At 43.8% G+C, this 14,974-nt stretch overlaps 1 protein-coding gene across 1 annotated transcript in view; it reads left to right on the top strand.

The window, feature by feature from the left end:
* Positions 1-14,974, top strand: part of LOC125781472 (nuclease SbcCD subunit C-like) — a 118,873-nt gene that overhangs the window by 76,742 nt on the left and 27,157 nt on the right. The window contains exon 3 of the mRNA XM_049465197.1: positions 174-377. Coding sequence (XP_049321154.1) covers positions 174-377 — 204 coding nt within the window. The remainder of the gene's footprint in view (positions 1-173; positions 378-14,974) is intronic.

Below are 14,974 nucleotides of genomic sequence, written 5' to 3'. Positions count from 1 at the left end.
AACATGGCAGGACATTCAGTCACTGGAATCCTGTAAAAAATTATTTTAGCAATAAAAATATGAACTTACTGACTAAATATAAAACTTGAAACCTTGTTTAAAATGAACTTAGAGGCTCAGGGATCTTCTGTATATCTGTGTAGGATAATAACGGTGTGTAATTTCTGTTGTAGGAGAAGTGAGGTTTCTGCGCTGTGTATCTGGAAACACTCTGGGTTCAGATGATGGATTTATAAGAAAGCTGAAAGAGGGAATACCCGGACTGAAGGAGGAGTTTAATGTGGAGAACTGTGATTTTATTCTGGTTTTCTGTTCTGTTGTTTCTCAATCTGGAACCGACATTCAAGCAGCTCTGAAAAAACTACAGGACTTATCAGGTACCCGATTGCGTGATCAGTCTGAACATTTAAAGTAGAATATTATTGTGAGGGTAGAATCATTTTTGCATATATTATTGAATATGAACGAATCTCTGTGTTTTACAGAATCCAAGCGAACAGTTCTGGTGGTTCTACATCACACATTTAATCTAAAGTTAATAGTACCAGTATGAAGCAGGAGTGTGAACAGAGAGAATACTCTCACTGTGGACTGTCTGTTTCATGAGGATAGAGGATTACTGCAGTGCTACAGGAACCAGGAAGCTCTGGAGAAAGTTACTCAGTGGATCAAACCTCTGGTATTTACTCCTCTAATAGTGTTCCTGTTTTTATTTGTATTATTCCAACTGAGAATTTAGTCAATAAACTGACTAAACACACACACATACACATTATGCATTTTAGTTCAGCATCTTATCTTTTTCTTTTAATTCTCAAGCTGAGGGAAGATCTCTCAGAAGCAACAACAGCAACAAAGGAACTACTGCAGCCAAGAGCAGCAGCAGTAAAAGCAGCAGCTGAGGAAATGGCAGTGAAGGCTGCAGCAGCTGAAGAAATGGCAGTGAAGGCTGCAGCTGAGGAAATGGCAGTGAAGGCAGCAGCTGAGGAAATGGCAGTGAAGGCAGCAGCTGAGGAAATGGCAGTGAAGGCAGCAGCAGCTGAGGAAATGGCAGTGAAGGCAGCAGCAGCTGAGGAAATGGCAGTGAAGGCAGCAGCAGCTGAGGAAATGGCAGTGAAGGCAGCAGCAGCTGAGGAAATGGCAGTGAAGGCAGCAGTAGCTGAGGAAATGGCAGTGAAGGCAGCAGCAGCTGAGGAAATGGCAGTGAAGGCAGCAGTAGCTGAGGAAATGGCAGTGAAGGCAGCAGCAGCTGAGGAAATGGCAGTGAAGGCAGCAGTAGCTGAGGAAATGGCAGTGAAGGCAGCAGCAGCTGAGGAAATGGCAGTGAAGGCAGCAGCAGCTGAGGAAATGGCAGTGAAGGCAGCAGTAGCTGAGGAAATGGCAGTGAAGGCAGCAGCAGCTGAGGAAATGGCAGTGAAGGCAGCAGTAGCTGAGGAAATGGCAGTGAAGGCAGCAGCAGCTGAGGAAGCGGCAGTAAAGGCAGCAGCAGCTGAGGCAGCAGCGGCAGCTGAGGCAGAAGCAGCAGCTGAGGCAGCAGCAGAAAAGGCAGCAGCAGCTAAGGCAGCAGCAGCTAAGGCAACAGCAGTGAGGGCAGCAACAGTATTGAAGGCAGCAGCAGCTGAGGAAACAGCAGTAAAAGCAGAAGCAAAGAAGAAATCAGCAATAAAAGTAGCAGCAGTGAAGGCAGCAGAAGCAGATGCAGCAACAGAAAAGGAAAAATTAGCAAAAACAAAAGCAGCACAGGCAGCACAATGTAACAAATCAGCAGCAGAGAGAGCACAAAGAAAAGCAGCAGAGGCAGTATCAGCATCAGAGGCAGTAAGAGTAAAGGCAGCAGCAGCAAAGGCAGCAGCAGGGAAGGCAGAAGCAGCAAAGGTGAAACAAAGTACGGCAGCATCATCAGCAGAGGCTGCAGCAAAAGAGGCTGCAGCAGCAGAAATGGCAGCAGAGGCAGCAGCACAAGGGGCTGCAGCAGCAAAAGAAGCAGCAGTGGCTGCAGCAAAAGCAAATGCATTAGCAGCAGAGGAATCAGCAGTGAAGGCAGCAGTAGCGGCTGCAGCAGCAGCAGAGGAAGCAGAAGCAGAGGCAGAAGCAGCTGAGGCTGCAGCAGTGGAGGCGGAAGCAGCAGAGGAAGCAGCAGTAAAGGCAGCAGCTGCAAAGCCAGCAGTAGAGAAGGCAGCAAAAGCAAAGGAAGCAGCAGCAGAGGCAGCAGAAGCAGCAAAGGTAGCAGCAGCAGATCTGACAGCAGCAGCAGAGGCAGCAGCAAAGGCAGCAGCAGTGAAGGCAGAAGCAGAAAAGGCAGCAGCGTTGGCAGCAGAAGAGGTAGAGGCAGCAGCAGTGGAGGCAAAAGTAGCAGTGGCTTTAGCAGCAGAGGCAGCTACAGCAAATGCAGAAACAGCAAAGGCAGAAGCAGAGGCAGCAGCATTGGAAACTACAGCAGCATCAAAAGCAGCAGTAGTAGCAGTAGCAGAAACCGAGGCAGCAGCAGCAATAAAGGCAGCAGCAGAAGACAAGGAAGCAACAGTAAAGGCTGAAACAGCAAAGGCAGCAATAGGAGAGGCAGCAAAAGCACAGGCAGAAACAGAAGGGGTGGCAGTGGCAGCTGTGAATGCAGGAAAAATGAAGGCAGAAGCAGCAAAGGAAGCAGCAGCAAAGGAATTGGTAAGAAAGGCAGTGGAATCGTCAGCAGCAGCAAAAAAGGCAGCAGTAATAAAGGCAGCAGCAGCAAATAAGGCAGCAGCAGAGGCAAAAGCAGCAGATATGTCAGCTAAAGAGGCAGCAGCAGCAGAGGAAGAAGCAGTGAAGGCAGCAACAGCAAAGGCAGCAACAGCAAAGGCAGCAGCAGAAATGGTAATAACAGCAAATGTAGAAGCATCAAAGGCAGAAGAAGCAAAGCGAATAGCAGTGGAGGCAGCAGCAAATAAGGCAGCAGCAGCAAAGGCAGCAGCAGCAAAGGCAGCAGCAATGAAGGCAGCAGCAGCAAAGGCAGCAGCAGCTGAGGCAGCAGCACAGACAGCAGTGAAGGCAGCTGCAGCAGATCCAGCAGCATATGAAGAAGCAGCAAATTCAGGTGAGTATAAAATAAGAAAAACAGCTGGTAGGATGAGGACAATTATTTATTTACATAAATAATAAACTCACCGCTCCTCACGCGGGATCAAACCCGTGTCGTCGGGGTCACGCTCCAATACACTACCGCTGCCCCGGCTAGTGAATTGGGACACGGCCGGGAAAAAACGCCCTTATGAGGATGTAAACAAAAGCTCACCAAAGACGCACTATAGCTCAAACAACCTTATGGGCCAGATGTTTCATGCTTCCGGGCTTCCTGCCATAGAGGATAACGCCTTATGTGCACGAACAGGCAATACACAGCAGATAAAGGCAAACGGCATCTATAAATACACCTGCACACAGAACACCACATTGACATTCTGGGGAGGTAGGGGTGTGACGAGATTTCGTGGCACGATATCTCGCGAGATTAAACGTGACGATATTTCTCGTCAAGCTTAAACCTGTCTCGCGGGAAGAAAAAAAAAGTTTAGTGTGGACTTTTTAAGAGGGATCTGGCAACACAGTAGCGATACAGCGGATAGCTGAGGAGTGAGCTACTTTTCACTATAAAATAAATATAAATAATATAAATAATTCTGAGCAGAGAGCAGCTCTCAGCAGAAGAGGAAAATTCGGGTATTTGTATAGAACAGAGGTTCTATACAGAGGTCCGGACCCAAACGTTGTCTAATGCGGACCCAAACCTACTGAGAAGGATTTAATTGTATACACGCTTGCAGGTGCAGTAAATCACAGACTGATCACGTGTGAGGTAAGATCACCAAACGCTCTCTTCAGTCAATCAGATCTGTGCAGACGCAGTGAGGAAAAAAATAAATAAATAAACACACCGCTCCTCACGCGGGATCGAACCCGTGTTGTCAGGGTCGCGGTCGTGAAAAAAACGCCTTTATAAGGAGATAGGGAGCCCGAAAACGGGCGGAAAAACGAGAACTGGACCATACTGAACTCTAATTAAATAACTTACTCCTGGTATAGAAGATACTTCTGCTACTGTTAAGATTAAGTATGTCTGGCTGCATTTTGGCTCCAGTGGAAACAATAAACGGTAACAGAGTGACCAACAAGACACAAACCATATATAAATACTGTAAATAAATCTTACACGTGACTGTTTCATAGACAGCTGTACTAATCCCTTAGCTCTGTACTGTATTTAAAAACATGTTCTGTCTCTGTTTCACTTAAAGCATAGTCTTAATATGACTGGTTATGGTTCTGCATAGTTAAATTACAAGAGATTTGGGAGAAAAAAAACATAAACCATAGTCTTAATATGACTGGTTGTGGTTTGCACTTATTGTTTGCTCTATATAAGACCTAGAACAGTTTTATTTTTATTTCTATTTTCTATAAAATCAATGTGTGAGAGAAACCAGTCTGTTAATTGTGCGTTATATGATTTTGTCAAATAAAACTCTAGTTTTATTAAAGGTCACCTTCCGCGAAAAATCCGATTTTTCTTGTTTTTTGTGGAATACAGTAGGTCTCTCCAAGTTGAATGTGTACACCTGCACATTAAACTGTTTTGCAGCCCCCATTGTCTGCAGGAGCTAAGCAAAGAAATCCCCCCTCCCCCCCTCCGAAAAACGGGTGAATTTTGAATTATCTTTCTGCCTACGTAGGCAGAAACTCACAGACCAGCCCACCTTGGCTCGAGAAACTCCCAGAGGCGGAGCTGAAGCAACGCACCGCTTCTCAGTTAGGAGGTAACAGCGCTAGGAGTAACATGGCAGAGAAAGTCTGTACCTGTGTTATTTGTGGAAATAACACATCCGTGTTATATTCTTTGACCAGAAATTCAGAGCTAAGGAATAGATGGTTAGAATTTATCTATGGAACACCACCAGCGAGGTACAATACTTACATATTGGTGTGTTGTAGTCATTTTGAACGCAGTGACTTTAAAACCTGGATCTGTACCGTCACGCCGATCGACCACCAGCTCACAGCCGGTAAGTAACTTTTACCCCCGAGGGTTTTGTTTCTAAATAGTTTGTTTATGTTCTTCACGGAGCGGGGAGGCAGTGAGCGGCCGAGCGGTGGAGGGGCGTCGCAGTGCTTCTAGCCAATCAGAGGAGAGATATTTGCATGCTGTTTGCATGTATGAATATTCATGAGCAAAGCTGAAATCCAGTCATTTTGGACACACCCCTAAAACAGTGCATTGAAAAAGAGCTATACAGAGACACCTGAGCACTTTTTTTTTTACAAAAACGGCTCACATGTCATTCATTCATACTAGAGACCACAACTAGACATTTTAAAATGAAAGAAAAAACGACGGAAGGTGACCTTTAATTTTTCATTTTTGAAATTTTCTTTAAAATTTTACTTTTAAATCTCGTCTCGTCCTCGTGAACCCAATATCGTGTCTCGTCTCGTGAGATTAGTGTCTTGTCCCACCCCTATGGGGAGATGTTACAACATTAGAACTACAACTCTGTAAAGCAGTTCACAGTTCTGAAAGAGCCGTAATTCTGAAAGAGCCGTAATTCTGGAAGAGCCGCAGTTCTCACGAGCATTGGTCTCACCAGTGGAGCCGGATCACTCGTGAGAGAGATGCTATTCTGCCCAGTAAGCCTCATTTTAGTGATGCAGTGACTTTAAAACTGTAGTTTTACTTCTTTACAAATACCACCAGATTCCAGATCTGATTTGGTCAGAATTGTTCTTGATGATTTCTATATATATTCTATAGAAGAAAAATTTACTTTTTAGAAGTCCATTGCTAACGGGTAACACTAGCTATAGAATTCAAAATATTTTTTTCAACACCAGCATCGCCTCATTTTGCTTTTATTGGTGTGGATGATGCCACTGTCACTGTCACTGTCACATCGGACTTTATGCTTTAATGTTCTCACAACAATGTACAAAGGTCTTTAAAGGTTATTACTTATTTGGTTCAATAGAATCATTATTTAATGATTTGTATCTTTCACTATTTTTCTCCAGATGTTGATGGAACAATACAATCAGAAACCAGAAATCAGACTTTACTGGTAAGGTTTTTAAATATTCAATGTTTTTTTTTATCATTTTATCTGAAATAGTTTATTCTACATGGCATGTTAAAACAAGCTGATACATTTTTATAAAACTTTAAGGATTATTAAAAATATGACAGTACAAATAAACATGCAATATTCCTGATCACGCATCCTTAATTGGTGTTATATGTGTTTGTCTCTAGTTGTCTAGCCTCTAGTTGCTGTAGACTTAAACAATCAATTTATTAATACTAGATTTATTATTAATAATAACATGATTTTGGTATGGTTTTATGGCCTACATGGTGCTGTAGCTCTGAAAAGAGTAATAAAAACTTTTTTTTTTATAGTCATGTCACTGTTTGAAAAAAGAGCAAGAACTTGTTTTAAATGTTTGTGTTTTAATGATGAATGTTTAAACATTAAACATGAGAAGAGCTTGCACTGAAGTTTGTGTTAGAGTTTGGATGAAGGGGATTGGTGTGGTCCTGCTCTTGTAATAATTTGTCTCATGAGTTTTTGTAGACGTCTGAGTACTTGGCAGTTGAGGCACGGACCATGAACATAGTTCGCTATGCTTCTGGATTCTTGTCGAGCCAGTATCAGATGGTAGTGGTTGCTGTGTTCTGCTCACGCAACTTATAATGTGATTTATTGTGTGTGATTGTGCTTAGGTAAGTGTGTTGTTGCCATAGTTAAAGGAAGTGAGCTTAGATTAAGGAGGGATTCTGTTTGTTCATAGGTTATTTTTTGGTAGGTCTGTTACTTGGCAGTTGAGGCAATGGACCATGAACATAGTGTTAGGCTGTGCTTCTGGATTCTTGTCGAGCCAGTATCAGATTGTGGTGGTTTTGCTATTATTGTTAGTTGAGTGAGTAGTAGATCCTGGCTGAGCCCTATGCATAACCCCAGCTGTTAGGTGCAGGATTTGTCAATTTCCTGTATTAAATTACTTGATATCTAGTTAAGCTAGTGACTGCTGTGAAGAGAACAGTTGACAACAGAGGAAAGACCCTGTGACAGCATGGAAAGACAGCTGACAAGAGGGAATAGACCCTAACGGTGCTGCCATGGGCTGGCAATCCATGGTAGCAGCCACCATGGGTAACCATGTGTGTGCAACCAAGCAAGCTACATTGAAAAAGAAAAAAGCAATACCCCAGGAGTCAGCGAGAGCAGGGGTGGAAGATGACTCACAGGCGGATAACATGGTTACGGACTCTGGAACGGACATGACTACGAGAAGTGGGTTAAGCATAGAGGCAGGTGGGATGGTAAGTGGAAAGGAGTTGCTGACCTGTGTGTGTGGGTGGAGCAAGGTCACATCAGTGAGAGGGCTGAGGATACACCAAGGAAAGATGAGGTGCTTGAGTGAAGGAGTGCAGGGGCCCCGCATTGAACAATACTTTGAACAGAATTGTTTGAGTCAGTCGGCTGAAGTCCAGCGGCAGGTTACGTGCCACAGTCCGCAGGATATCAATACCTTTGATACTAGGGAGGCTAACTTAAGCACAGAAGGAGTGGAGGATGAAGGAGGTGTTGATAGGTCAAAGGCTAAGGGAAAGCAGATGGGTAGGGAGAAAGGAATCGGTCAAAGATCCAAAGTTAAATGGCCAGGCACAGGAGACAAGATGGCATGGAGGAGTATTAATGATGATTTGAAAGGTATGCTTGAGGGTTTGAAGGGAACAGCAGAGAGTAAATTGAACAGGCTAGGTAAAGTCATTTATGATTATGGAATGGCAAGATTTGGTGTTGTGCAGAGGAACGTAAAGTGTCAAGATGTAGTTAAATCAAGGCGGCAGGTAGAAATAGAAAAACTGGTTAAGGAATCAAGGTTACTCAGAAAGAAGTGGAAGAAGGGGAATGAGGCAGAAAGAGAGGGCATTGAGTTATTGCAGGAGGAGTTGAGAAGTAAGTTGGTAAAATTGCGGAGAGCAGAGGCTATGAGGAAAAGGAGGAAGAAGAAGGAGCGTGCTAGGATAGAGTTCTTTAGAGATCCATTTAGGTTTGTTAAGAGTCTGTTTAGTAAGGAGAAATCAGGAAATCTAAAGGTCGGAAAGAGGGAGTTGGAGGAGCACTTTAAGAGTGTTTACACAGAGAAGGAAAGGTCTAGCGACCTGGACCTACCAGCAGACATGCCGCCGTTAGGTGATATAGAGTGGAAAATGGATGTTAACCCCCCTAGGTGGAGTGAGGTTCAGGAGGTGGTGAAGGCTGCAAAGGCAGGTTCTGCCCCAGGGCCAAATGGGGTTCCATATAGATTGTATAAAAGTGCACCAGATGTTTTGAAGTTTCTATGGAAACTTCAAAACTATAGTGTGGCTATAGTGTGGAAGAAGGGGATTATTCCAAAGGAGTGGCGCAGAGCAGGTGGTGTTCTTATCCCAAAAGAAAAGGATTCTGTGGCTATTGATCAGTTCCGTCCCATAAGCTTGTTGAATGTGGAGGGTAAGATCTTCTTTAGTGTGGTTGCACGTAGACTAGCAACGTACCTGAAAAGAAATAATTTAATTGATACGTCTGTACAAAAGGCAGGAATTGCAGGTTTTTCTGGTTGCATAGAGCATAATAGTATGATTTGGCATCAGATTCAAACAGCAAGAGCCGAGAAAAAGGATCTACATGTGGTGTTTTTAGATCTGGCTAATGCTTTTGGTTCGGTACCGCATGCATTGTTGTGGAAGGCATTCAATTTTTTTAGGGTTCCAGAAGAGATTTCAAGGTTAGTTAAAGCCTATTTTGAAGACATACAGTTTTGCTTTAGTGTAGGGGAGTGTGTCACATCTTGGCAACGACTGGAAATAGGTATAATGGCAGGTTGTACAATTTCACCGCTAGCGTTTACGATGGCAATGGAGGTGATTATTAGGGCTTCTAAGTGGGTCGTAGGCGGGGAGAGGCTGCATGATGGCACCCGGCTCCCACCAGTTAGGGCGTTTATGGACGATATGACAACATTAACGACCACGGTGCCATGTACCCGGCGACTGCTAGGGAAGTTAAATGATAATCTTAGGCTGGCTAGGATGAAAGTTAAACCAAGCAAGTCTAGGAGTGTATCAATCGTTAAAGGGAAATTGATACAAGAAAGGTTTATGATGGAGGGAGAAGTCATACCATCTATATTGGAAAAGCCAGTTAAGAGTTTAGGTAGGTGGTATACTGCAGCACTGAATGATAAAGAGCAGGTGGAAGGGTTGAGGACAGAAATGGTGGAGGCCATTAATAGAATTGATAAGTCTTTTCTGCCAGGTAAATTAAAATTGTGGTGTCTGCAGTTTGGTTTGTTGCCTCGTCTAAGGTGGCCACTTACAGTTTATGATATTCCGATTTCTGAGGTTGAGAGGTTAGAAAGGGTTATGAGCAAGGCTATAAGGACATGGTTGGGGGTGCCGCGTTGCCTTAGTAGTGTGGCGTGGTGTGGGAGAGGGATGCTGGAACTGCCGTTGACGAGCTTGGTTGAGGAGTTCAAATGTGCTAAGGTAGGACGTGAAATGCAGTTGTTAGGGTCAAAAGACGGGCTGGTTAAAGCAACAGCACCAGTGACTAGGTCTGGGAGAAAGTGGAATGCTCGAGAAGCTACTCAAGCCGCAAGGAGGGCACTGGAGCACAGGGATGTTGTGGGGCAGGTGCAAAATGGGAGGGCAGGATTAGGTTTAGGTGATTCTTGGAAAGCATTCGGCAAGGCCACATCACCTGAGAAAAGGCGTATGGTTACAGGGTTTATTCGTGAGCAGGAGGAGGAAGCAAGGAGGGCAAAAGCAGCAGGGCAGAGTAAACAGGGGCAGTGGATGAGATGGGAAAGTGTAGAGAAGCGGAGAATCACCTGGCGAGAGTTATGGGGATTGGATACAGGCCGTATAAAGTTTCTTTTGGGAGCTACATATGATGTTCTGCCAACGCCACAAAACCTTGCTCAGTGGGTGGGTGAGGATCCAAGTTGTAAGCTATGTGCAGGAAGTGGCACGCTGAAGCACATTTTGTCGGCATGTAAGGTGAGTCTATCCCAGGGGCGCTACACATGGAGGCATAATCAGGTACTTAGATCTCTTGCAGGTGCACTTGATAAGAAACGGTTAGAAGTTAATAACATGCCCGTGGTAGGTTGCAGTAGGGTAATCACGTTTGTGCGTGAGGGGCAGCATAGTGGAGAAACAGCACAGTGCTTGAAAACTGCTGGTAAGTGGGCCAATGCACGAGATTGGAAGTTATTAGTGGATGTAGGTAGTAAACTGCAGATCCCAGAGTGCATTCTGGTTACAACCTTGAGGCCGGATGTAGTGTTGTACTCTGAAAGTAAGCGGATAGTGTATTTTATAGAGCTGACTGTTCCGTTTGAAGACGAGGTAGATGGAGCTTATGAAAGGAAAAGGCTGAAGTATACAGACTTGGTGGCTGAGGTGAGAGAGCGTGGGTGGCAAGCGTATATTAGACCGGTAGAGGTAGGTACTAGAGGCTTTGTTGCGAAGTCTGCCACAAGACTGCTGTCTGAATTCGGAATTAGAGGTCGTGTGCTAAGGACTGTAGTGAAGGAGTTGTCAGATGTAGCTGAAAGATCTAGTCAGTGGTTGTGGTTCAGAAGGGCTGAGGCTGTGTGGGGAAGGGAGTGAGTTTGTGCTTCTACAGCAAGCTTGGAGGGGGGTGGGTCTGGGACGCCAGACTTCACTGTTGAGCCTTCTGGAGGTGTCGTGGGCCTAATTCAGCGAAACACTGACGAAGGAAGGTGCCTACCTGATGACCCCTGAGAAGAGCTTGCACTGAAGTTTGTGTTGGAGTTGTTAGATGTAGCTGAAAGATCTAGTCAGTGGTTGTGGTTCAGAAGGGCTGAGGCTGTGTGGGGAAGGGAGTGAGTTTGTGCTTCTACAGCAGGCTTGGAGGGGGGTGGGTCTGGGACGCCAGACTTCACTGTTGAGCCTTCTGGAGGTGTCGTGGGCCTAATTCAGCGAAACACTGACGAAGGAAGGTGCCTGCCTGATGACCCCTGAGAAGAGCTTGCACTGAAGTTTGTGTTAGAGTTTGGATGAAGGGGATTGGTGTGGTCCTGCTCTTGTAATAATTTGTCTCATGAGTTTTTGTAGACGTCTGAGTACTTGGCAGTTGAGGCACGGACCATGAACATAGTTCGCTATGCTTCTGGATTCTTGTCGAGCCAGTATCAGATGGTAGTGGTTGCTGTGTTCTGCTCACGCAACTTATAATGTGATTTATTGTGTGTGATTGTGCTTAGGTAAGTGTGTTGTTGCCATAGTTAAAGGAAGTGAGCTTAGATTAAGGAGGGATTCTGTTTGTTCATAGGTTATTTTTTGGTAGGTCTGTTACTTGGCAGTTGAGGCAATGGACCATGAACATAGTGTTAGGCTGTGCTTCTGGATTCTTGTCGAGCCAGTATCAGATTGTGGTGGTTTTGCTATTATTGTTAGTTGAGTGAGTAGTAGATCCTGGCTGAGCCCTATGCATAACCCCAGCTGTTAGGTGCAGGATTTGTCAATTTCCTGTATTAAATTACTCTTTCTTTACAAAAATTAGAAAACACTGATGTTTTGATTTGCGTTCTTATGTAAAACAGGATAAAACACAGACAGGTAAGTACCTGCTTATTATTACAGGCATGTATTTTAATGGTTATATTTGATGTATCTATGAAGAATAAATTGTGTGTGGTTTCTAATGAATGTGCATTACATATATGGTATATTGTGTTTTTCTCAGTGACAGCAAGCGCTGCATATCAAGATTACCAGGTGAGAATTCAGTCAGATAACTCAAAGCCTTAAAGTCTTTCAGTCTTCTAGAGTTTTTTATTTTATAAGTTATGCATGACCCTGTCTCCTCTTCTGAAGCTCATAATCCATTTGGGTGATTTCTTTGCCTCTCTGGTCCTGTTTGAAGTGTCTGAGGGCGTTTTCACACCTGTAGTTCGTTTCTCTGGTCCGAATCACTTAATGAGTTTTCTCCCTCTATTCAGTCTGGTTTCACATAGGCATGAATGTAAACGCACCAAAATGCGCATCAATAAACCACGCGAGCAGCCTGTGTCCTCTGATTGGTCAGAGCAGTCTGACACGGGAGTACGTTAAATATAAATATAAGAAAAAAGTAAATACAGCGAGAAGATTTTGTGTTCCAGCGCAAATATCTGTGCTTTAACACTGAACACTGAAACGCTGCACTTTCAATCACAGTGTTTCTACGTGCAGCGCAGATTTATACATAATAAACAGTCACGCGGCTCTGAGCAGTGAATGCAGTGCAGATTTATACATAGTAAACAGAGTCACGCGGCTGTGAGCAGTGAATGCAGTGCAGATTTATAAATGATAAACAGAGTCACACAGCTGTGAGCAGTGAATGCAGCGCAGACGGCGTGTGCATGGACACAGTGTTTGTTCACAGCTGTGGTAATTAGCGTTATCTGGCTAATATATCAGTTTAAACTGTGCTTGCTTTATCAGCAGTTTAGCTCAAATAAATGGACTATATTTAATAGCTGTATCAGGATACCTCAGGGCGTTTTCACACCACACCACAGCTGTGAACAAACACTGTGTCCATGCACGTGCCGTCTGCGCTGCTCAGAGCCGCGTGACTGTTTATTATGTATAAATCTGCACTGCATTCACTGCTCACAGCCGCGTGACTCTGTTTACTATGTATAAATCTGCACTGCATTCACTGCTCAGAGCCGCGTGACTGTTTATTATGTATAAATCTGCACTGCATTCACTGCTCACAGCCGCGTGACTCTGTTTACTATGTATAAATCTGCACTGCATTCACTGCTCAGAGCCGCGTGACTGTTTATTATGTATAAATCTGCGCTGCACGTAGAAACACTGTGATTGAAAGTGCAGCGTTTCAGTGTTCAGTGTTAAAGCACAGATATTTGCGCTGGAACACAAAATCTTCTCGCTGTATTTACTTTTTTCTTATATTTATATTTAATGTACTCCCGTGTCAGACTGCTCTGACCAATCAGAGGACACAGGCTGCTCGCGTGGTTTATTGATGCGCATTTTGGTGCGTTTACATTCATGCCTATGTGAAACCAGACTGAATAGAGCGAGAAAACTCATTAAGTCATTCGGACCAGAGAAACGAACTACAGGTGTGAAAACGCCTTAAGTTTAGATTAATTCTTTTTGGCCCTGTTGGAGTGTCCATGGTCCACCATAACCTCTTTTTGGCATGCATTCATGCGCTTGCCTCATCACGCTTTTAGTGTTGCATCCACTACCTAAGGGCTCAGACAGTCATCCAGCATCATAGAACCACAGTGACTACTGCCTCTTTTCATTCTTATTAAAAACATAAATTCTCATTACTACAATCTTTCACAGGTGACAAAACAAACTGGATCTATATTTGGATGGTCTACAGGTAAGTCTGAGAATAAGTACATTAGTTACATAATAAAACACATTTTGTTTTCAATAAAACAATTTTAGATATGGTGGTGGGGTCTCTTTTTAATCTAAATTACAGTAACAAATGAAGAAATATGAAAACCTTTCCATTTAAAAAGAGTATTTAAATACCTGGACATTTGAGCTTTATTTGAACAGTGCTGAGAGAAGGAGCTTATATAACTAAATTAAGAAATTGTAAATTTCTTGTGTGGTAAAAGTTGGTTTTATAGTTTTATATTATGTGTAGCCTCGTGCTGAATTCAGCTCCGCACTGCAAAAGAGAGAGAGAGAGATTCTCTGCACATTCTGCCTAATGGTGAGGGTGTGTGGTATAGTGAATGAAGTTAGGGTGTATGGTATAGTGAATGAAGTGAGGGTGTGTGGTATAGTGAATGAAGTGACTGTGTGTGGTACAGTGAATGAAGTGAGGGTGTGTGGTATAGTGAATGAAGTGACTGTGTGTGGTATAGTGAATGAAGTGACTGTGTGTGGTATAGTGAATGAAGTGACTGTGTGTGGTATAGTGAATGAAGTTAGGGTGTGTGGTATAGTGAATGAAGTGACGGTGTGTGGTATAGTGAATGAAGTTAGGGTGTGTGGTATAGTGAATGAAGTGAGGGTGTGTGGTATAGTGAATGAAGTGACGGTGTGTGGTATAGTGAATGAAGTGAGGGTGTGTGGTATAGTGAATGAAGTGAGGGTGTGTGGTATAGTGAATGAAGTGAGGGTGTGTGGTATAGTGAATGAAGTTAGGGTGCGTGGTATAGTGAATGAAGTGAGGGTGTGTGGTATAGTGAATGAAGTTAGGGTGTGTGGTATAGTGAATGAAGTGAGGGTGTGTGGTATAGTGAATGAAGTGAGGGTGTGTGGTATAGTGAATGAAGTGAGGGTGTGTGGTATAGTGAATGAAGTGAGGGTGGGTGGTATAGTGAATGAAGTGACTGTGTGTGGTATAGTGAATGAAGTGAGGGTGCGTGGTATAGTGAATGAAGTGAGGGTGCGTGGTATAGTGAATGAAGTGAGGCTGTGTGGTATAGTGAATGAAGTGACGGTGTGGGGTATAGTGAATGAAGTGACTGTGTGTGGTATAGTGAATGAAGTGAGGGTGTGTGGTATAGTGAATGAAGTGAGGGTGTGTGGTATAGTGAATGAAGTGATAGTGCGTGGTATAGTGAATGAAGTGATAGTGCGTGGTATAGTGAATGAAGTGAGGGTGTGTGGTATAGTGAATGAAGTGATGGTGTGTGGTATAGTGAATGAAGTGAGGGTGTGTGGTATAGTGAATGAAGTGAGGGTGTGTGGTATAGTGAATGAAGTGATAGTGCGTGGTATAGTGAATGAAGTGAGGGTGTGTGGTATAGTGAATGAAGTGATGGTGTGTGGTATAGTGAATGAAGTTAGGGTGCATGGTATAGTGAATGAAGTGAGGGTGTGTGGTATAGTGAATGAAGTGAGGGTGCGTGGTATAGTGAATGAAGTGATAGTGCGTGGTAT

The sequence above is a fragment of the Astyanax mexicanus genome, chromosome 1, assembly GCF_023375975.1.
Source record: "Astyanax mexicanus isolate ESR-SI-001 chromosome 1, AstMex3_surface, whole genome shotgun sequence".
Classification (NCBI taxonomy): Eukaryota; Metazoa; Chordata; class Actinopteri; order Characiformes; family Acestrorhamphidae; genus Astyanax; species Astyanax mexicanus.
Note: the sequence above shows the minus strand (reverse complement) of the source record. Positions and strands in the feature narration are given on the sequence as shown.